The sequence below is a fragment of the Podarcis cretensis genome, assembly GCF_951804945.1.
Source record: "Podarcis cretensis genome assembly, chromosome: 5".
NCBI classification, from domain to species: domain Eukaryota; kingdom Metazoa; phylum Chordata; class Lepidosauria; order Squamata; family Lacertidae; genus Podarcis; species Podarcis cretensis.
In genome coordinates this window covers 84,377,123-84,401,274 of record NC_137174.1, presented here as the reverse complement: position 1 = coordinate 84,401,274, position 24,152 = coordinate 84,377,123, and the positions used below count along the sequence as shown (strand labels likewise).

The window sequence follows — 24,152 nt, the reverse complement described above, 5'->3', positions numbered from 1 at the left end:
TAACTGCAGCAGGATCCTACCTGGTCTTTTTAGTTTTTCATTTATCTTCATCTTTAAACCACGTTATTCAATCTGAGCAGATGAACAGGTTGGCAGGAGGGCGAAAACAAAACAAGCAACAATTCATTTTCAGTATATATATAGTCACTCTAAGCAAATTGGACTGAATACAAGTAATTTGTCTGAACTGAGAAGTAAATCAGACTTCTAGTCTCATAGCAAAAGAGAGAGGGGGGAAGAAGGGTGGGGGAGAACAAATTAGTTGTTATGAAATAAGCCTTTTTTGTGAAAACTATTCCTTAAATGAGAGCATGGTAGCTTAAACCAAACATTATGAGAGAGAAAGTGCAGTATTTCATGCTCTGTGATGTTTTCACATTTTCAGCTGTTAGCTTAAAAGGCAGAAAATGAAAGATTTCTGTTGTTTTTTCTGAACAGAAACAGGCGTCCATTGACATGCTATTGTGGGGTTATTGTGTGTTGTCATTTTAATATTTGTTGTAAGGTAAAATATCTGTTGTACACCACCCTGAACACAGGAGCCAACTCCTAGGAGCCATTGGGGCTTCAGCCCCCACAATGAAATATTTGAGGGGGCCAGGCCCCCAGAATGTTGATGGACATTCCCATTCAAATAGTGGGTGTGCACTGCTTCATGTGACTGATTATGCAGGGTGGGGCTTCCTTGCGTCCCCACAATATTTTATTCAAGTTGGCACCCCTGACCCGGAACTCAGTTTAGAGGAAGGGTGGTATAAAAATGCAGTAAAAAAAATATGTAAAGTGTTTCTACTCTATAGCTGAATGGGCTCCCACAGAAGATTTCAAAGCTCAGCAATAAATACCTGTCCTCAGGTTTACAGTAGAAGATGACACAGAAGGAAAAGGGAATGGCAGGCAGGAGGAAAAATAAACTCAACCATTAGTTCTTAGATTCAGAGTTGTTGGTTTGAATAAAAACAAGGGCCGAGCCTATCCCAGGCTCAGCCTATTGGTGCAGAAGTACAGTAATTAGTTTTTTGTGACAGACCTCTGATATAAAAAGATAAAGGAAAGCTGGGGCTCTCGGCACCCATCATTTGTGTCTTTTTAAAATACATTCTTATATTTTGTTATATTTGCTCTGGCCTCTGACTAATGCGATAAATTGATTGATCTCTTGCAGAATTTTCTCCAACTTGCCCAGTTGTGCAACCGTCGGAGAGAATAGATTGCATCCCAGATACCTTGGCAACAAAGGTACAAATAATAATAATAACTGATTTCCTACCCTAATTTTATTATTATTATTATCAGCTGTCTGTGGACAAGAACATATTAGGATACAAAGTTAGCAAGGATGGAAGGATTGAGGAATTGGAAATGGCTTTTCCTCCCCATGGAATTATCATTTCAGAGAGGAAGGAGATGCCTAGCCGCACTCTGCCATTGTGGTAATGCCTTATTTCAAGAGGCCTGCTATGCATAAGAATAACAGAATCATAGAACTGTAAAACTGGAAGGGACACCAAGGGTCATCTAGCCCAACCCCTTGCCTGGATCATGTTCTGTTACTCCCATGGAGGAAATTATGGGAGAAAGCATGGCTGCTCCTATGCCACTGCCTATTTTGGATGCTGCTGCTAATTACATCTGGGCAACTTTCCCCCTACCAAAGATCTGCAAGTGGTTTATATCACGCTGTCTGTACTTGCCGCATTTTTCTGTGTATAACATGGTCCTGTGTATAAGACGCACCTTCTTTTTGGGGACTCCAAATTGAGTAAACAGGGGGAGATTGCCGAGAGTTGTTGACCTGGGGGGAGGATTGCTGAAATCGATCACCCGCAGGACTGCCACAGCCAATTGCACACACATCAACGAAGCAACCAATCGTCTGCACGCTTGCCAAAAGAAGCACCAATCGCCCGCCCAATTCCAGCAACAGCAAATAGCCAGCAGACCTTGACGTGCCCACCAATCACCCGCAAATAATGCCCCTGGCAATCTCCTGCTCACGGCAGCCACAAATCGCCCATCCCAGCACAATTTTTGGATAAAGTAACCTCATCTTATAGGGACGCGGGTGGTGCTGTGGGTTAAACCACAGAGCCTAGGACTTGCCGATCAGAAGGTTGGCAGTTTGAATCCCCGCGACGGGGTGAGCTCCCGTTGCTCGGTCCCTGCTCCTGCCCACCTAGCAGTTCAAAAGCACGTCAAAGTGCAAGTAGATAAATAGGTACCGCTCCCGCGGGAAGGTAAACGGCATTTCCGTGCGCTGCTCTGGTTCGCCAGAAGTGGCTTAGTCATGCTGGCCACATGACCCGGAAGCTGTACACCGGTTCCCTCGGCCAATAAAGCGAGATGAGTGCCGCAACCCCAGAGGCGTCCGCGACTGGACCTAATGGTCAGGGGTCCCTTTACCTTTAAACCTCATCTTATACACGGAAATATACAGTAATTGTTGTGAAAATGAAAACGCAGGCAGATGCTCTACCAGAAACTTGGGCTTGCCAGCCTTCTGGGGTTCAGGAGGTCTGTCAGCAGCTCCTGGACTTTAAAAATCTGCATTGACCTCTGTTCAGTTGGGGAAACTAGAAAGCAATTAGCTCTCTACTATCATTTATTTATGCTGGTGAACATTCCTGAGAGGTCTGATATTGAAGGTCTGATAAGAGTTCTTCTCAGTGGCAAAAGTCCTCTCTCCAGTAGTATTTGCTTTCATGAACAATTTATAGGTGAAATTAACGGTTGGTAAGCTTTAACCTTTTCACTTTCTTATCTTTTTTTAGCTTGGTCAATCATTATCGTAGTGTGGTGTCTCTAGGTATTTCTAATACTGATGAGGAACTGGTTATTTTCTGTTCCCTCCCCCTTCACTTTTGATATGGGCTGATTGATTTCCAAAGATATGTTAATCAAGAAATCCACTCTCTGAATTAATTTATGCAAGCTGTGTCACATTGCAGACTGTGTGTCTGGCCCTGTGGGCTGATTACCAGTGACGGAGGTGTCCCTGAGGCATATGTCCATCTGTGCAAATGTCCCCATTAGGTACAGAGGAGAGATCCATTTGAAATGCATTTATAAATGGAATTTGATGGCTCTGATCAAGCTTTGCCCACGATGGATTGCCTCTTGCATTGAACATTTGCTTATATCTGAATCACTTAGGCAAAAACCCATGTATAACATAAATAATATGTATGAAAAAGTCAAGCCCCATGTGTTACTATATTTCTGTAGCATAACTGTAAAACTATTAATACTTAAATGCTGACCTTTAAAGCCCTAAACGGCCTCAGTCCTGTATACCTGAAGGAGCGTCTCCACCCCCATCGTTCAGCCCGGACACTGAGGTCCAGCGCCGAGGGCCTTCTGGTGGTTCCCTCATTGCGAGAAGTGAGGTTACAGGGAACCAGACACAGGGCCTTCTTGGTAGTGGCGCCCACCCTGTGGAACACCCTCCCTTTAGATGTGAAGGAAATAAGCAGCTAAACGATCTTCAAAAGACATCTGAAGGCAGCCCTGTTCAGGGCAGTTTTTAATATTTAATGCTGTATTGTTTTTAACACTTGATTGGGAGCTGCCCAGAGTGGCTGGGGAAACTCAGCCAGATGGGCGGGGTATAAATAATAAATTATTATTATTATTAAGGCTTGATTCCAGCATAATACTATCTAAACACATTCTGTCAGCATGAGAATTCACATTTGTGCAACATAACTTTCCCTCCTTTCCTTTCCCCTACATGTATTCTGGGTTGCCCCTCGTCTCTCTGGAACATATCTGGGAAGGGTGCTGGGAATAGGGAGGAGAAGAGGGACTGTTCCATTGTGCAAGCATAAATCCTTGCACTATTTGTTGTTGTTGTTGTTTAGTCATGTCCGACTCTTTGTGACCCCATGGACCAAAGCACGCCAGGCACTCCTGTCTTCCACTGCCTCCCGCAGTTTGGTCAGACTCATGTTTGTGGCTTCGAACACTGTCCAACCATCTCGTCCTCTGTCGTCCCCTTCTCCTTGTGCCCTCAATCTTTCCCAACATCAGGGTCTTTTCCAGGAAGTCTTCTCTTCTCATGAGGTGGCCAAAGTATTGAAGCCTCAGCTTCAGGATCTGTCCTTCCATTATGTTGTTGTTGTTTATTCGTTTAGTCGTGTCCGACTCTTCGTGACCCCATGGACCAGAGAACGCCAGGCACTCCTGTCCTCCACTGCCTCCCGCAGTTTGGTCAGACTCATGCTGGTAACCTCGAAAACACTATCCAACCATCTCGTCCTCTGTCGCCCCCTTCTCCTTGTGCCCTCCATCTTTCCCAACATCAGGGTCTTCTCCAGGGAGTCTTCTCTTCTCATGAGGTGGCCAAAGTACTGGAGCCTAAGCTTCACAATCTGTCCTTCCAGTGAGCACTCAGGGCTGATTTCCTTCAGAATGGAGAGGTTTGATCTTCTTGCAGTCCATGGGACTCTCAAGAGTCTCCTCCAGCACCATAATTCAAAAGCATCAATTCTTCGGCGATCAGCCTTCTGTATGGTCCAGCTCTCACTTCCATACATCACTACTGGGAAAACCATGGCTTAGAACCAATTAATTAGATATTGCCCAAAGTATTTTTTTATACAATTATATGCATTGAGCAATATCCAACCGATTCATTCCGTCAGCTCAATGATTTATGCTTGCACATTTGATTTTCCCTTATCTTGTCCCCCTCCCCCCCCCCCCCGCACTGTGCAAAACCTATATTTGTTCTGGGGTTCACCTCAACCTTTCAGAGCAGATTTGGGAAATGTGCAGTATGTGTGGGAGGAGATGAGAGGGAAAGGAAGGCCACTGAGCAGGCAGAACAACTGCCCTTTCTTGTATGCATCTGTTTATGTGGGGGCTACTTTAGAAGGTTGGCAGAATCCCTGTGGCGCGGTGAGCTCATGTTGCTCGATCCCTGCTCCTGCCAACCTAGCAGTTCGAAAGCACATCAAAGTGCAAGTAGATAAATAGGTACCGCTCTGGTGGGAAGGTAAACAGCATTTCCGTGTGCTGCTCTGGTTCGCCAGCAGCAGTTTAGTCATGCTGGCCACATGTCCTGGAAGCTGTACGCCGGCTCCCTCGGCCAATAAAGCAAGATGAGCGCTACAACCCCAGAGTCGGCCATGACTGGACCTAATGGTCAGGGGTCCCTTTACCTTTCCTTACCTTAGAAAACACAGAGTGTATCTGTGTATATTATTTTGCATATAATAATTGTATAATATAATATTTGAGGCTTTTTAAAAGCAGAACCTGGAAGGGAGTACAGCCCACCTTTATATCAAGATCAAGAAGAGAGGGGCGAGAAATCTGTGCAGATAAACTGGACATTGAGATTTTCAGAAGATTTAATCTTTGTTCCCATGCACTGAAGCTTTAGAACAGGGTTGTGATCGCGTGCAGCTCTGCCTTCTCTGCTTCCTCCCCAGTTAACAGGAGGCTGCAGCAGGAAGGAGGATACTTCCTTCCACTCATGCTGGCAACTGGATACAATCCATTGTGATTAGACTGTAGGTCACAACCAGGGGACCCTTGTGGATAAAGCTTAGTATGGCTTAGAGAAGTGTGAATGTGCAATCCACTGTATATATTTACAAGTGAGGGAAAATACAGCAACAGATAACAATGCAGCAGAACAGGCTACCAGGGCCCAGCGAGTACTGTGATAGAGGGATGTGACAGACCTTGACATTTTAGTGCCCTGCAGGGACTCTACAAGCAGAAGGCAGATATGCTGGTGCATAGATTTAGAAGTGAATTTTTCTAGCAAATAATTTCTTCAAGGTAGAAGAAATAGAAGAAAGAAGTCCCCTTTGCTGGCAAAACATAACCTTCCTTATCCCCTCCCCTTTCAGGGATGGATGTTGGTCTTTCAAATTTCAGTGACACTCTGTCCAAGGCCAAAATCCGTGCCTACTGCCTCTCACCTTCCGTTCTGCTCAATTCACTATGTCATTGTTCTGACGCCCTTTAGTGCCCCCTAGGCTCAGCACCCAGGGATGTGGGTAGCACTGTGGGTTAAACCACAGAGCCTAGGGCTTGCTGATCAGAAGGTCAGCGGTTCGAATCTCCACGATGGGGTGAGCTCCCGTTGTTCGGTCCCTGCTCCTGCCAACCTAGCAGTTCGAAAGCACAAGAAAGTGCAAGTAGATAAATAGGTACCGCTCTGGCGGAAAGGTAAACTGTGTTTCCATGTGCTGCTCTGGTTCACCAGAAGCGGCTTAGTCATGCTGGCCACATGACCTGGAAGGTGTACACCGGCTCCCTCGGCCAATAAAGTAAGATGAGCGCTGCAACCCCAGAGTCAGTCACGACTGGACCTAATGGTCAGGGGTCCCTTTACCTTTTACCTTTAGGCTCAGCATCCAGTGTGATGGAACCGGTTGCACTGCCCTAAATTTGCTTCTACCCCTTTGCTTGATGAGAAACAGGGAAATGAAGATGTGTTTCAGAAGCAAGGGCAATGGAGAGGACTTCTCCAGCACGTCCCCTGCCTTTGCTCACAAGCACACCTTTCTCTCTGCCTTTCCCAACAAGGAAAAAGGAATGGAGGAATAAAGGTGCATTTTGCAAGCAAAGGCTGAGACCTTGCCAAACCTCCTTTTAGACCTCACCACTGTCAAGGGGTGCACTCCCACATAGAGCGCACTGCAGTAATCCAGCCTTAGAGTCGCAATGCCTTTAGTACTGTGATCAAGCTCTCCCCGTTCAGGAATAGCCTTAGCTGTCCTACCAGGCTTACAGGTAGAAGGTGCTTCTGGTCACTGAAGGCAGAATGAGAATGTGCATTCATGCTCATCTGAACTTGTATAATCATCCACATTTGGTCATGCCCAACTTCATGTGATTCCTTCTAGATTGAGTTGAATGTTTTGCAATGAGGTTGTGTTGGGCAGTGAAGCTACCACTGTGGTATGTCAAGATCGGAGGCTACTGCTTATCTTTATTTTACTGTTCAGAACAAAATAAAATTTTTTCCTTCTAGTAGCACCTTAAAGACCAACTAGTTAAGGTGCTACTGGAAGGAAAAAAAAATTATTTTGTTTTGACTATGGCAGACCAACACGGCTACCTATCTGTTACTGTTCAGAGTGAGGGCAAAGACAGAGCTCCACTCACTCTGTGTGTGTGTGTGTGTGTGTGTGTGTGTGTGTGCGCGCGCGCGCATGTGAATTTGCCATGTAGCCAGAACTTATTGGATACAGAGCACTCTAATGTCATTGTGTTAATTATGTGAACCTTGACCGGCTTGAATAAACCCTTTCAATTTATGCTATCCCTTAAGAAACAACAGACTGGGGGAAACAGGTGAGCAGGTGCAAAAACGTAGGGATCTCACAGAAACTTTCTCACGTACAGACCATCAATTTTTGCATTAAAAAAAAAAAATCATGGATCAAACCCATGAAATGCTGGTGCCTGATAATTGAAATGGGGAATTGAAATACAGAAGCTGTGCAATTTAAGTTGGTTGTTGGAAGACCAGGGTGGGGGTTGGATTAAGAGCTTCAGAAGTGTGCACAAACATTTTTGGTTCCAATTATTTCTCTTGTAAATGGGCAATTTCCTTGTGATAAGGAACTAGCCTTTCTGTGAAGGCAAATGTGTGTTGGTGATTAAGAGCTTCTATATAAATTCATTAGTTTACAGTGTACTGTAAGATGAATCACAGAGATTATGGGATAACATCCAAAGGTTGCTTCGCAGTTGATTCTTGATTGATATGGCAATTGTCTGAATGTTTTAAAGTCCTCTTTTACGAATTGGTGTGGGAAGAGAGGTCGTCACTGAATGAATGTGATAGAAATGAAGGAGTGAGCACTTCATCCCGGTGAATGCGACCATTGTATTTGTTGTTGTTGTTGGCACAGAAATGTCTGCAGAATGGGAAAGTTGTGTTTGAACATGTATAATTCTCCCCCTTGGCTATATAAAAGGTGAATGTCAGAAAGTTTAGAATTGGCTCTTGCAACTGGAAGATGAGCAGAGGTATTTGCATAACTATTCAGTCTGCATAATAGGGCTTAAATTTGAACTTTTCTGAAGTGTTCAGTCATTTCACTTCCACTTAATGATCAGTGGACCTGCCCAAGTCTGCTTCAGAATTAATCCAGAGCAATGAAATGAGTTTCCTGACTATCTCCAGAATGCTACAGCTCTTGTGTTCTTGAATGATATGATAAGAGGACACCATGGGATCCACGGCTTCTGTCTCTGCAAGCTTAATGGGGTATCGCTGCCACTCAGTGTGGTTTGGATCTGGTGCAACTTCACACTGGCTTAACTTGTACCAGATTGCTTTACACTAGCTTCCTATGCATAGGATTGCTCCCTGAGTCACAGAATGGAAGCTTTCTTTTCACTCATGGATAATGCCAAAATTGCAGAAGACGACAATTTAATCTGCTGGTATCAGCTTTTACAGAGCAATGACATAAATGAGTCCTGTGGGCTCATGCCATTGTCCAGAAAATGGATTTAGAGGGTATTGCTGCTTCTGAAATAATGCCACTTTTCTCTCTTTATAATGTAGGACATATGCACGCTCCGCGGCTGCTGCTGGAGCCCTCAGAATGAAACAAGCATACCCTGGTGCTACTTTTCCAACAGTCATGGATACCAAGTAGAAGGAGGCCAGACAGACACAGAAACAGGTAGGCGGAAGTAGGTTGTACTCCAGGAATAATAAGCACACTCTTTCATTAAATAGTATGGAGGCCAGCACCACTAGGCCGATCCGCTGTTTGATATGCATAATACAGACTGAGGTTGAAAGTCTTTCCAAAGAATTTGTTCTCCATCACATGGTTGTTAACAAAAATACTAAATAAAAAAGGATACTAAAACTGAAGTTAAGCACTTAAATATGCTACAGCCATGACTTCATTTCCCACCCCCCACCTTGCCCATGGCCGCTTGCAGAAGACAATGGGATTGACCCAAATTGTCTATCAGCAAATCCATTGTCTCACTTGCTACTTCCATGTTTCTCTTTTGCCTATGGGTAGGTATACTGGTGATGCATTTGGCCCAAGAGCTGTTAGTTGTTGACTCTTGTGCTACATAGGTTTAGGCAATATTGGAAGCAATGCTCCTTTGTTTATCACTTCTTTTTCTTGATAAGGATTTGAAACTACACTGACAAGAATACCTGCACCATCCTTGTTTGGAAATGATATTGAAAGGCTTGTCCTGACTGCAGAATATCAGACCGCAAACCGCTTCCGGTTCAAGGTTAGATTGTTTATTAAAGCAATAGTCCAACTGAAGGGTCACACTCAGAATTGGGTTGCATGTTGATCAAAGGCATTTTACACTGCAGCTCCACCATACACATATGTGGTAAAAGGACATGGGTGGCTCTGTGGTCTAAACAACTGAGCCTCTTGGGCTTGCCGATCAGAAGGTTGGCGGTTCAAATCCCCACGACGGGGTGAGCTCCTGTTGCTTGGTCCCTGCTCCTGCCAACCTAGCAGTTTGAAAGCATGCCAGTGCAAATAGATAAATAGGTACCGCTACAGCGGGAAGGTAAACAGTGTTTCCGTGTGCTCTGGCACTCGTCACAGTCCTCCGTGCGCCAGTAGTGATTTAGTCATTTTGGCCACATGACCCGGAAAGCTGTCTGTGGACAAACACCAGCTCCCTTGGCCTGAAAAGCGAGATGAATGCTGCACCCCATTGTTGTCTTTCACTGGACCTAACCGTCTGGTTAAAAAAAGAGAAAAATAAATGACAACATTGGTTCCATGTTGCATGCTTTGTAAATAAATCTTTTTGAGGGTTTAGGGAATCCCTCAAAGTAGATTGTGATTTTATTACTAAAGGAAGCACACATTATAGAATATTATGTCTTAAACAGACCCAAAGTAACCTTCCAAAGCTCTTTAAAATGTAAGACATATTGAAGATCATTTTACATGAATATAGGCTGCAACAGGACCTGTCAGATTTATATCAGAATACTGTGGACCTGCTGGTTCACATTGTCACTGTCAAATTTCCCGATAATTTCCAAATATTCACTTGAAAAGCTGTCATTGAAAATCACATATTGTCAGGTTGCTGAATCTGGCATGTGGTATTTGAAAACGAATATCAATATAAACACAATTATTTGGAAATTGGGGTAGATCTTAGTAAGGTTGCAGAGTGCTGAGATTTCCTGGTGGCGACAAAAGCAGTGATTAGCTGAGCATCTCCAGCAGTGAGTAGCTAATCCTTAGACAGCCCAGGTATCTTAAATGGAGGAGAGTTCAAGATAGGAGAAGGCTCATAGCTTAGTGGTACAACATTTGTTTTGTATCCAGAAGGTCCCAGCTTCATCTCCACTTAGGATGAGACAGTTCCTCTTCTGAAACCCTGGAGATCTGCACCAATGGAGCTACATTTCCCAGAGTTCCCTGGGCATAGGGATTGCCTGTTCAACCACTCTGAGAACTGCAGTTCTGAGAGGGGAATAGTGGTCTCTTAAAAACTCTCAGCACCCTTAACAAACTACATTTCCCAGGAATTTTTTTAAGGGAAGCTACAACTGCTTAAAGTGGTATGATTCTGCTTTAAATGTATACTGCAGTTGGGGCCAAAATTAGAAGTTAGGCCACACATAGGCGTTCAACAAAATTTCCTGGGTCTGGTGGACCTGCCAAAGAGAAGAAAAATATATATATGCATAAAATATACATTGCTTTGGTAAATACAGCCATACCTCAGGATGAATATGCTTCAGGTTAAGCATTTTCAGGTTGTGCTCCACGGCCACCCAGAAGTAACTGAGCATGTTACTTCCAGGTTTCGCTGCTCGCACATGCGTAGACATTCAAAATGAAGTCACGTGCATGCGCAGAAGCGGCGAAACGCGACCCGTGCATGCACAGACGTGCAGTCGTGTGTTACGTTTGCTTCAGGTTGTGAACGGGGCTCCAGAACAGATCCCATTCGCATCCAGAGGTACCACTGTATAAGGCACAGGTGGGAAAACCTTTTTTCAATCAATACTGCAGAAATAAATCAGGGATCACACACATGTATTAAAATGTCTGGCAGACAAAATGTTAACTAGTGAAACTTCCTCATAATGAAAGATGAGAGTGTGTTCATTTCTCACAAAGAAGTTGGTTAGATTGGTGTTTGTTTGGTTTCATGCTTCTTGTTCTTCAACGGCTTGTGAAGACTGATACTTTCTAAAAACAAAACGAGTCAAAGCACTCTGCTTGTTCCAATTCCAGTGGAGCAATACCCCCTTGTACTCCTCCCCCCAAATATTGACAGGTCTGGCCGTGTATGTCCCCCAAATTTAAGCAGGTTGGATCAAATGACCCTTAAACTCTACAATTCTGTGATTCTATAAGCTGATTGAGAGTCATCATTGTAAAGGTTTGAGGTAGCGGAAGTGGAGCATGAAAGTCTCCCACTTCTTTCGATTTTATCGCAGATAGATTGAAACACACCTTTTTTTAAAAAAATGGTTAGTGAAAACGTGTTGGTCAGAAAAACAATTATTTCCATTCAGTTTATGCTAATGGGATGAAATTGATAAAAATGTGTTTTTAATGAATGAGTCTGAAGAACACGCAGTGTATCAGGAAATTTGCATGGACTCATTAACTACAGCTGCAGAGAGTTGGCTAATGAATACAGTGTTTAACTGTACAGCCGTCTATAACACAATTAATTATGTTCATTAAACATGTAGCATGCATACCACTGATTTGGAATGCATTGTGATGAGGGAAAGATGGTATTCAATAAGTAGAAGTTAATTCTGGGTTCCCCATGAACTTTGTTTTAATTGTTTCATTTTTTAAATAGATTACAGATCCTGATAATAAGAGATATGAAGTCCCCCATCCAAATGTTTCACCTTTTCAAGGACCTAAAGCAACAAAGACGAACTACAGAGTTGAAATAACTGAGAATCCTTTCAGCATCCGTGTGATCAGGATGAACACTAACAACGTCCTGTAAGTCACCATTTTATTTTTAGTACAAGTAACATTGCAATCAATTGTTCATTAATTGTCCAAACACTTCCATGCCTGCCCCCCACTACCCCATAAAATTAGTACCATAACATAAAAGAATGTAATAAGGCAGCGGATCTCAATATTTCTCGATAAATGAAACCTTTCCCACATTTTTCCACGTTGATAAAACTCTTGTGTGAATCCTGCACATCAGCTAGGGGAAGTTAGCTTGTTGAAAAGGATTCTGGGAAATGTTCTAGAGTGAGCAATTGTTCTGGAGCCCACATCAAAATGCTTTATCGGACCTGTCAGACCTTGCCATTGCTCTGCATTCACTGAGACTTCACTCTGTGGCAAATTTAGCAGTCCACCATGGTTGTACATTTACTGGGTGACAGTCAGAATTAGTGGGCACGCTGTCATTCAGGGAAGCTTATTTATTATTCTCACTAAATATATATGATTATTTATAAGCTATCGAATATTAAATCATTTTAAGAGTAGCTCAGTCATTTGAAACCAGCAATTTAAGAGAAGACAGTAAAATATTAACACATTTTAAAAACGTCAGAACCTATGCCACATGCATTGGAGATCGAATGTTGGAATAATTTGTTTCCCTCACAACTGATGTTCTAATCAGAGTTTGGGTGCCTGGAACCTCTGTAACAGCTGGACAAAAGCTGTGCATTCATAACCTAAGAAAATTATAGTCTGGAAACTCTCAGTTCTGGGGATAGGTAACAGGGAAAGAGAAAATATATATTCCATTCTTGATAAACTCTCATGTACCAGCAAAAATTAAAAATAGGGCTGAAGCACGACTGTGCCCTTTTGAGGTCGCCATTACCGTGATAAACAAAAGACAATTAATTAGTTACCTCTTCTAGCTTTGGAGCTGGCTTCAGCACAACCTATTACAGTGAAAACAATCCTAGACTGTAGAGCTGTGGAATTTAAAGTTCTGAAGCAGCCTATGTATTTGGGAGGCAGGTGCAAGACACCTGCTTTGTATAGCTAACAAAAGCCAGAAGCAGATTACACAGTCCAATTGAGAATTCATGAGAACAATAGCTTATAGCTATATTTATTTATTTTTTACAAGAGGAATTAAATAGCAGTAGTTCCGTGTTTGAGAGATTTCTTCTGGTTAGTACCGCCTCTTGTGAGATTTTAGCCTCTTTAACACCATCTTTTTAAAGTGCAGGTTTTTTTGTTTGTTTGATATGCAGCTTTATCAGAGATTTGGACATGGTTTGAAACAGGAATTGCTGCTTGTGGGTGTATACACTTACATGCATTCCTTTTGAGACCGAGAAAGCTAGATCTATATCACATTTCACATTGTCTTTTCTCCATATATGCATATCCGACACTATTCTCTTTTGTCCTTACCACAAATAGACTGAAGATACTTTGTTTAATCATGTGAACCCATTTCAAAGTTTATAAATTTGGGGGTGTTACAAATCAGTGAAATGTCAGAGGGCATGTAAAAATGACCTCCACATCAGACAAAGAAAGAACAAGTTTGCTCATTTTGTTATAGTATATTTTTTATTTGGGACCATTTTCATATGAGGAACACACTGCAACCTCTGCATGCAATTTGAGATGATACAGTTCTCACAGATGGCACAAGCAAGTGAGTGAGACACATTCAATTTGGTGCTGAGGAGGAGGAGGAGGAGAAGAACATGAGAAAATTCATTCCCATCTGGATGTAATCCAGATGAGAAGCCACTCACTTCCTTATCTTCACTATTATAAGTTTGATATATTCCAAGACAGATGTCAATTCATACAGGAACATGTCGTAGCCTTGGCATTGCACAACCAGCCTGGTAGTGTATGATGTTTGCATGACCTTGACCAATGCTGACTGCAGCCAGTCAGTCCGTCCTTGGATTCAGGATGCAACTGTGGTTCTCCATCAGGCATGGGCAGGCAAGGAACAGAAGGGAAACAAATGGAACCACAGGCAGGTAGAAGGTCAGCTACCAGATCAGGCAGAAAAGGGACAGAGAAGCAGTCAGAAGTGGAATAAAAGAAATGAACAGGGCAGGGGGAGACAAGCAGAAAATCAATATCTGAGGTAGCAATAGAAGGTTGGAAGGACTAGAAGTAGATGCAAGGTCAAATGATGATGATGATGTTGATGATGATAATAATAATAATAATAATAATAATAATAATAATAATAATAATAATTTATTTATATCCCGCCCATATGGCTGGGCTTCCCCAGCCATTCTGGGTGGCTTCCAACAAAATATTAAAATACAGCAATGCATCAAACATTAAAAGCTTCCCTAAACAGGGCTGCCTTCAGATGTCTTCTAAAAGTCTGGTAGTTGTTGTTCTCTTTGACATCTGGTGGGAGGGCGTTCCACAGGGCAGGTGCCACTACTGAGAAGGCCCTCTGCCTGGTTCCCTGTACTTGGCTTCTTGCAGCGAGGGAACCGCCAGAAGGTCCATGGTGCTGGACCTCAGTGTCCGGGTAGAAAGATGGGGGTGGAGACGCTCCTTCAGATATACTGCACCGAGGCCATTTAGGGCTTTCAAGGTCAGCACCAGCACCAATAAATGATAGCAGGGATCATGCTCTGAGGCAGCAGTTCAACAGAGAAAGTAGGGAAGCTTTTCAAGCTGGAACTGCATCCTGGAAGTCACTCTTTTCTTTAAGGTTTAGGATGTGTGACTTCCAGAAGACCCAGAGTGCTGATAGTACAGGAGTTAAGGTATTGCTAGAGATCAGCTGCTAGAGTCCCGAGTTAAAGAATCTTCCTAGCATCTTGTACATTCGAGTTAAAGAATCTTCCTAGCATCTTGTACATTCTTTAATTTTTGTTTCAGAGGGGAAGAGATGTCGGGTCCCTTAATAGGATATACATAGGCCTACTTTTGAAAATATTTAAGCACTTCATTTATTCGGTAGATTTCTTACCCACACTTTACCATGAGGTCCCAAGCTCCACTTATGTTCTTATCACTCTTCAAACAGGTTTGACACCAGTATAGGACCGCTTGTGTATTCTGACCAGTTCCTGCAGCTCTCCATCAGACTGCCAAGCTGGAATGTTTATGGTATCGGAGAACAGATCCACAGGCAGTACCGACATGATTTTAACTGGAAAACGTGGCCCATTTTCACTCGGGATGCTGCACCTATTGGAGTAAGGGACAAATAAAACGTTTTATTACGAGGTGAAAGATGAATCAGACATGCAAATGGAGCAAATGTGTTTGAAATGTGAAGACATTTCTTCCTATAATCGGATGGAAGTTAAGTTGTTAAAGGGCACTACTAACAATGCCTCCAAATCTCTTGCTTATTTTGAGGTGAAGTCTAAGCTTTCAATATTACCCATGAAAGTAATTGCATCTGAAATATTTTGACTAGAATTCTTACTCATGATTTTAATAGGATTGAATGCCTCATATGGCATTCTGAGCCATATGTCTATGTATTATGAAGAAACTGCCAGTTTCTGCTCAAACATGTGTTTATCACTGAAACTGCCTCTCAAAGAAACTGCCTAAGAGCATAAATTATCCAGACCTGACATTACTACCAATTGTTCAAAGAAAATTCTTGACTTCTGGAATGCTGAGGTTTATGCCCATTGCAAGAGGAAAGACCACAACACAATTTTAGTTGTCTGATCAGAATTAGCAATGATTTATCAACTATAGCACGTTCTCACAGAACAAAACAAATAAGTGGTCTGCCAAGACCCACAACAATTTCCAAGTAATCCATTGGGCGAGGAGGAGTTTAGAAACCACTAGTGTAAGAAAAATAGGAGTTTGCCAAAATTATCTTCCATTCAAAAAGCCCCTTCACCAAGGTCAAAGAGTCTTCTGTGAAATGGAGTATGGTGTTAGATACAACCCCAATGTACTTCTTCAGGTGGACTAAATTCAAGATGATGAGGGCTCAAAAGAACCATTTACTGATTTCCGCACGTCAGAAATGAGCATAAGAATCAGAATTTAATTTATAATTGACAGCTTTCAACTGACCCCACAGTCATGCCTTTAACAGCAGGAATTGAGCCGATAGAACTTTCCCAATATGTGCTCTTAAAAAGCTGGTACTAAATAAACAGGGGCATTAAAAAGGGACACCACCTGAATGGAAATTTACTGGTCAACTTAACCATGACCTTTAGTAAAGCTGAATTAAGCCAACTTTATAAAAATGAGATCATTTAATTTCATTGGTTTGGCCCTGGACTAAATTCCAATACATCTGTGTCAACTAGATGGCCCTCCGCTCAAAACAGTAAACCAAGATTTTATGCTGGATTACCAAGATAAATGATACTGATAGTATTAGGGATGTGAATCCTAGGGAACGAAATTTAGTTCAGTCATCTCATTTTGATTCTTTGATGGGCAGATTTTATAAAGCCTTTTAAACTGCATTTCCAAAGAGGTTTTGAAGATTCATGACATGCATATGGGCTCTGCACATTTTAAATTGCTATTTCCCCCTCCCAAAGGAGATGCACAACCTGTATGGTGCGCAGACTTTCTTCTTATGCCTGGAAGATGGCAGTGGACATTCCTTTGGTGTATTCTTTATGAACAGCAATGCCATGGGTAAGGATTATGAATGTGATTATGCTTCCCATCGTGCTTCCCGTTCTCCTGCATTATTTTACATATGGAAAGATGCCTCTGACACCTTAGAAATTATCATTCTTAAATGACACTCTAGGCTATCATTATAGTAAAGCAATTGCAGCAATTGCAGGATTTTTGTCACCTGGAAAATATCAGATATAAAAATAGCCATTGGATTAAAATCAAATCTGTGATTTATTAAATCAATAAATCATTGTATTTGCTACAAATACAGAATATGTTAGAGCAAAGCAAAGTGGATAATAATAATAATAATAATAATAATAATAATAATAATAAATTGTTTATACCCCGCCCATCTGGCTGGGTTTCCCCAGCCACTCCGGGTGGCTTCCAGCAGAATATTAAAATACAATGATTCATCAAATATTAAAAGCTTCCCTAAACAGGGCTGCCTTCAGATGTCTTCTAAAAGTGAGAAAGTTGTTTATTTCTTTGACATTTGATTATATAAATTTTCCAAGGAGGTCCCCCGCGTATTTTTTGGGCAGATAAGGAATCCAGAAAAGTCTCAGAATGTTCAATTTTTACAAATTGGCCTCCCCAAATTCTTCACACGCGAGTGGTATAATGGTGTGTGGGGAATGGAAAATTCTCTTTCTTCGAAAGCTCTCTTCTGAGAAATCTCAGATTACTTTGTGCCCAATGAAATTATGTTATTAGCTCATGGTGGTGGATGAAGGAAGCACTGGCTTAAGAGAGGAAGACTGGGAGAAGTAGGAGCCATGCTTCAACAATATTGAAACTGGATTCACCGTTGCGTCCAAAATTCCTGCATGGCGAAGCTGAGGAGTTCATTTCACAGAATATACCCCAGGGGAAGAGAAGACTGAAGTTCTTCAAAAGTGTTGGGAAAACTCAAAATGCAGTCACACCTCGGGTTACAGACGCTTCGGGTTGCCAGTTTTGGGTCACGCACCGCGCCTAACCCAGAAGTACCGGAACGGGTTACTTCCAGGTTTTGGAGCTTGCGCATACGCAGAAGTGCTAAATCGTGCTTTGTGCATGCACAGAAGCACTAAATCACGCTTTGCGCATGTGCAGAAGCGCCAAATCGCAACCCACGCATGTGCAGATGCGGCATTGCGGTTTGCGAACGTGCTTCCCACACAGATCATGTTTGCAACCCGAGTGTCCACTGTATGAAGTATTATTATTTTAAACTGCCCACATGAATTTCCCAGCAGCCTTTCTGGGAAACCTGTTTGGTCTTTACCATATTGAAACAGCACAAGCATTTATGAACTCTCTCCAGTTATTTACATTATCCTCCCACAACATTGTGTCATTCATATACTGTATTATTGGAGCACATTATTGGCTGGGGTTGAAGGGAGTTGGAGTTCAACAACATTTGTAGGCCAGCAGGTTTGCATAGTGAAAATGTAATGCAGTTGTGAATTATAGTCATGGATCACTTTCTGTTAATCGTGAACTCTAAATACAAAGAACTGCAGGGCACAGATTGATAGTGAAGTGATTCCCACGCATGATGTGACCCAACAATTCAGAAATAAGACATTACTCACAGGTGTGCTATCATCTCCCTCACATTGCAGTTTGATCCCGCCAGTATGGCAAAGGAGAGTGCTTTTGTTTTAGCTCACCTTAATATGCTTTTTCTTCCCCTGGCAGATTTTGCTCTCCAACCTGTTCCAGCTGTTACATACAGAACAATTGGTGGGATTTTAGATTTCTATGTCTTCTTGGGAAATACTCCAGAGCAAGTTGTTCAAGAATATCTCTCGGTAAGCTTCTGTGGCATGCAAGATTTTACCGTTAGTATATCTGTGAAAAGCAGTTTCCAGGGGCAGTGTTACTTTTAGTCAAGCAATGTGTTAATGATTATTTTTATGCATATTCCCTTTCTTTGAGCCAAAACTGAACACGCCCATGTGCGATAAATGCCTTTAATTATGCCCTTGAAGACAAAAGAAACAACGAACCAAAGACTCCAGGATGCAGTAAATGATTTTCAAATTAACTACTCCTGTGCTCATTGGATTTTATACTACGCTCCCTTTCTCTTCCCTTGATTTCTTCCCCTTTTATCTTGTTTATGGTTCAAATCTAATGTCCTCCTTAGTGTAACAGTAGTTCAAACTAAGGGAGTCTGCTCCTGGCTGACACTGCTAATAGCCCCATTCCAACCCCAGCTCCTCCTCCCCCCACTGTAGTCCAAACAATGGTATAAGAATCAATGGTAGACAGATTATCTGAAGACAACAGCCTATTTGGAAGGGAAAAGCCCCCATTACCAAATTTGGGCAGACTGGGTTTTTTTTGCCCATCTTCCACTAAACTGTTGCTTTCATTTAGAAATACAGTGATGCAAAAACTACCTTTTATCTTCTTTCCATGTCTTAAACTTGCAGCTGATAGGACTTCCACGAATGCCTGCCTACTGGAATCTTGGGTTCCAGATCTGTCGCTGGGGTTACACTGACATTGCTGACCTGAGAGCTGCGATTGAAAGGAATCGGGAAGCTGGCATACCATATGTAAGCATAATAGGTCTGATCAGTTGGGAAATTTGCCCTTTATTCATACGCGTGCTCTTATTGTAATGTGATCTTGGCTTGGGGAAGCAGATCCCGTGCCACTAGCAGAATATATGAATGGAGTTGAATAACTATGTAAATATTAATAGACTTATTATATCCGATGGGTATAACTCACAGTGACTGACAAATGCCCCAACAGGAGTGGCATAAATCTGGAGTAACTTGAAATTTATTCTCTGAATGTTGATACTGTGAACTTGGAGATATATTTAGCTAGAATTACAACAAGCTCATGTTGGAGAACGCTTTTAGCCTGAGAGCCATATCTCTCCATGGAAAACCTTTTTCCGGGGACTGAATGTCACATGTAGGTAGAGGAAGTGGGCAGAGCAATGGATTTGAGTTTACGCCTGATTTTCCATGTCAATTGTTTCCAGGGGGGGAAAGATCCATTTGCAACCCCGCCAGCTCAAAAAATCATGGGAATTTCGGGTGTTAATTTCATGTGACAAAATTTGAGGTGGTATCCCGGCATGCAGTTCTTTCAAAATGCTTATAATTTAGTGTGATATGGCATATCAATCCAGAAGCCACCGTTCTGTAACGCAACAGGTATTGCAGTGCAAAAGGAACATTAGGAATTGGGGCAGAAGTGCTAGCATTACTAAGCAGAAAAACTAAAGTCCAAATCTGAATGTCTTCAATAAAGTTTTCTAAGTTGAGCAAGCAAATCAAAAGAATGTGGAGATGGCAAAATCAAGGATGTCATTTTTGAAAGAGTTATCCCTACTGGGAGCCTGGTAGGAAGTATGTCTTCCTGGAGGCTGAAGAACTAAAATGAGAACAGGTGCTAATTTCCCTTACACCTGAGAATCTTTAGTTATTGCAAAGAACAGCTGCCCTTGCTGACAAGTCTGTTGAATTAGTTTGTGAAAATGTATTTTCTTGCTATGATTAAAGATTTTGGATTTTGGGAGAACCAGGTTTCTATGTAACGCTAATGGACAGGGATGCCTGTGATGATTCTTTCTTTCTCGACTTCTTGAAGTCCACTTTTCATCAACCCGCTTTACTTTTCATGTATATTAGGGAGTAAATCACATAAAATACAGCCACACCATAAGTTGCCATAGTAATGGAAGTTGCGGGGTGGGGATGAATTATATAACGCACAGTAAATGCTTCTTATTTGGGCTTTACATGCATGAACTGCACAGTTGGAAACCATTTAAGTTTCTGAATTTGCCTTTCTAAGCTTGGGGATGGGAAGCAGCCTGAGTAAAATTATACACCAAATATGAACAAGCCACTTTATAGAAAAATGATCTTATTACATGTGGACTCATGGTAGGATTGTAAGATTCTGTCACTGGTTGCTTAAAAATTGGGAGCAGCCCATGGGTCTCAAGCACACATTTCCCCCCATTTTTTCCTAGTGCAAATTCCTCTGCCTTACTCTTTTCAGGATCAATCATAATATTGTGTTACATCCACAGTGACAGTCTTGCTAAACAGAGCCGTTTTTAACTCGAGTTTGAAACCAGGTTGAGAAGGAAGTTTTGCAAATCTTGATTAAAGATCATACCAGGGCAGAAGGAACATCGCACCAGTTTTCTAAATGTATTTATGTCCTACCTTTCTTCAAGATGCTCAGGGCATCCTGTGTGGTTATCACCCATATTACCTTTTCAGAAACCCCATAAAGTGGGGGGATATACACACACACACACACACACACACATATATATATACACACACATATATACATATACATATATATATAATAAACTGTCCAGTAGCACCTTAGAGACCAACTAAGTTTGTTCTTGGTATAAGCTTTCGTGTGCATGCACACTTCTTCAGATACAATGGAACAGAAGTCACCAGACCCTTATATATAGTGGGAGGGTGGGGTGGGGTTTTTCTCAGTAGGGTAGTAGGAGATGGGTGATTGACTCAATGGTTATGGTAAACCTGTTGACCCCTGTTAAGGACTGCAGGAAAAAGCAAGGGATAGTATGCAGATGAGAGTTAGTGACTAGTGCACTGAGCTGCATTGCTGGTTGGGGATTGGAATCCGCGTTTACCCGGTCCTAATGCAACATGCTAATCACTGTGCTATTCAGAAGATGACATAAAAAAGAAGCACATTACTTGTGTGGGGAAGGGAGCTCACTTACGAGTTCTTACCCATAAAAAATTATTTCTGGACTAAGATGAATATAGTGGTACCTTGGTTTAAGAACAGCTTAGTTTATGAACAACTTGGATTAAGAATGCTGCAAACCCGGAAGTAGGTGTTTTGGTTCGTGAACTTTGCCTTGGAATGAGAACATGTTTCACTTCCTGTTGAGTGTGTTCCATTTGTAAATTGAGTCCCCCGCTGCTATTGGAAAGCACACCTTGGTTTAAGAACGCTTTGGTTGAAGAACAGACTTCCAGAACAGATTAAGTTCGTAAACCAAGCTACGACTGAAGATACACCTGGAAGAGCAAGCTTTGTGCTGTGCTGGCTGGGAGGGTGTGTTTAATTCTGGCTCCTGCTGGCCAATGCACTTACCTGCTGGCCATATCTCAACTGGCAGGTTCAGCGTAAATCCCCAAAACGGGGTTTCGGCGGATGGGGTGTGTGAGAGGCTGTATCCCAAGCAGGTCTCTCTGCTGTTGCCAGGCAACATTGCCCTGTGCTTCAGACCTAATTATCCTTTCCCGCAGTCTTCTGCCATGGCCGTTGTGTCTACTTGTCCATGTTGCATATGTGCGGGGGCAGGCTTGTGGAATTGTGCCCTGGTGTCCATCACTATGTCTTGTGAGAGCAAATCCCATAGTTTAACTACAAGCTCTGTGAAGAAGTTATTTCTCTTGCCTGCTCTGGATCTTCTGAAATCTAGCTTCATTGAATGATGAGTTCTAGTGTTGGGAGAGAAGGAGAGAAACTGTTCTCTATCCATTTTTCCTACACAGTGCATAATTTCCTGCATTTTAAACATGGTAACTTACCTTGGTATGCATATACAAACTTGGTAAGTTGTCCTGTGAAAGGTTGGGGAACCTTTTGGCCCTATATGCTCAGATTTCTGATAAGGAACAGAAGAATGGTAACATTTTTGTCACTGTTAGGCAGTACAACATCCTTTCCAATATAATACATTGTGTCCATTGTAAAGGGCGAATACGAGACTGGAACAATTTCAAAGTTTCAATATGTTTTTGTACTTACAGCGATTTCCATTTTCTTTTAGGATGTTCAGTACACTGATATTGATTACATGGAAGACAAAAAAGACTTCACTTATGATAAAATAAAGTTTGCAGGCCTCCCTGAGCTGGTTCAAGAACTTCATAACAATGGACAGAAATATGTCATAATACTGGTAATTTTCAGCGTGTTTTACTATTTCATGGATTTTGTTTTCTTTTGGGTTAAATATTATTGGAAACTATTGATTCTGGACAGTTTGTGAGAAGATAATATTTTCTGTTCCTAATTTTTCAGGATCCTGCCATTTCTATTAATGGTCTCCGTAATAATACTCCATATATGGCCTATGAAAATGGTAATCAGATGAAAGTGTGGGTCAATGAATCAGATGGAGTGACTCCCCTTGTTGGAGAGGTAAGTAGCTGCTTTTACAAACTTGTAGCTTAATCCCCTTGGAGGTTCTTTCTTGTTGCTATTATTATTTAAATTCATATACCGCCTTTCATCCAAAGATCACAGGGCGGTTTACAGTATTGAAACAAAAAGATGCTAATAATAATAATAATAATAATAATCCCTCCCATACAGTTGACCATATTGAAATGAATGAGGTTTTAGGAAGAGCAATAAAGGGCTAAGCTCAAGTAAATGTCTGAGATGTTTCTATTCTTTCTTTGCAGACCTATGGCTATGCTCACTAAAATAGCATCTAGACTGTCAGTTTAATCTATAATGTGTCCTTTCCCTGACTACTCTTAATATATTCTCCCCCAAAGGGTTTATTTTTCAGATAGTCACACTACATATGTCTGCAAGTCCCTTTCATTCTATAATGTTACCAACATTTCCAGTGCCTGCATTCTTTATTATTTTTTAGTCTTCATGGGGAATATTGTTCTTTGCAGATTAAAGTGAGGTACACATCTACTATATATTTTGGAAAGTTGTTTGTTTACTATGCATTTGGACACTATTCTGATACTGTAACCAAATTTTGCATAATGGTTCCAGAGATCAAGGAACAGGTTTTCTTCTGTGTATGGATACAATTAGATGCTAAGTTGAATCAAGATGGTGGAGGGAACCTTTCAAAACAACACTGATTCTTTTTGATTTGTTTCTTAGAATTCACAGAGTACAAGGATGCTGCTAGTATCATTATCAGTAAGCAAATAAGAGGAGTCTACACAGGGTGGTGCTGTGGGTTAAACCACAGAGGCTAGGACTTGCCGATCAGAAGGTCGGTGGTTCGAATCCCTGCAACGGGGTGAGCTCCTGTTGCTCGATCCCTGCTCCTGCCAACCTAGCAGTTCGAAAGCACAAGAAAGTGCAAGTAGATAAATAGGTACCGCTCTGGTGGGAAGGTAAACGGCATTTCCGTGCGCTGCTCTGCTTCACCAGAAGCGGCTTAGTCCTGCTGGCCACATGACCCGGAAGCTGTACGCCGGCTCCCTCAGCCAATAAAGCGAAATGAGCGCCGCAACCCCAGAGTCGGTCACGACTGGACCTAATGGTCAGGGGTCCCTTTACCTATAAATGGTCACATCCATACAATAGCTTTAAAACACATATAAAGAACATGGCTTCTCCCAAAGAATCATGGGGCCAGTAGTTTACCCCACACAAAGTACAATTCCCAGAAGCCTTAGCAAATCATAGTTCCCAGGATTCTTTGGGAGAAAGTGAAGTGTTTAAGTATTCCTTAAATGTATGGGACACATGTGTCCTTTAAGTGAAGGTCCTTTTGGAGCTGTCTTTTGGAAAATTGGGAAAATGAATAAAAATTGGTGAAAGAACACACACCTCCAACTCCTTTCCCTACAT

At 42.0% G+C, this 24,152-nt stretch overlaps 1 protein-coding gene across 1 annotated transcript in view; it reads left to right on the top strand.

Annotated features, from left to right (window-relative positions):
- The window catches only part of SI (sucrase-isomaltase), a 102,753-nt gene that overhangs the window by 3,476 nt on the left and 75,125 nt on the right, over positions 1-24,152 (top strand). The window contains exons 3-12 of the mRNA XM_079977525.1: positions 1,166-1,239; positions 8,540-8,660; positions 9,131-9,240; positions 11,815-11,966; positions 14,974-15,145; positions 16,478-16,577; positions 18,258-18,370; positions 18,998-19,123; positions 22,369-22,500; positions 22,623-22,742. Coding sequence (XP_079833651.1) covers positions 1,166-1,239; positions 8,540-8,660; positions 9,131-9,240; positions 11,815-11,966; positions 14,974-15,145; positions 16,478-16,577; positions 18,258-18,370; positions 18,998-19,123; positions 22,369-22,500; positions 22,623-22,742 — 1,220 coding nt within the window. The remainder of the gene's footprint in view (positions 1-1,165; positions 1,240-8,539; positions 8,661-9,130; positions 9,241-11,814; positions 11,967-14,973; positions 15,146-16,477; positions 16,578-18,257; positions 18,371-18,997; positions 19,124-22,368; positions 22,501-22,622; positions 22,743-24,152) is intronic.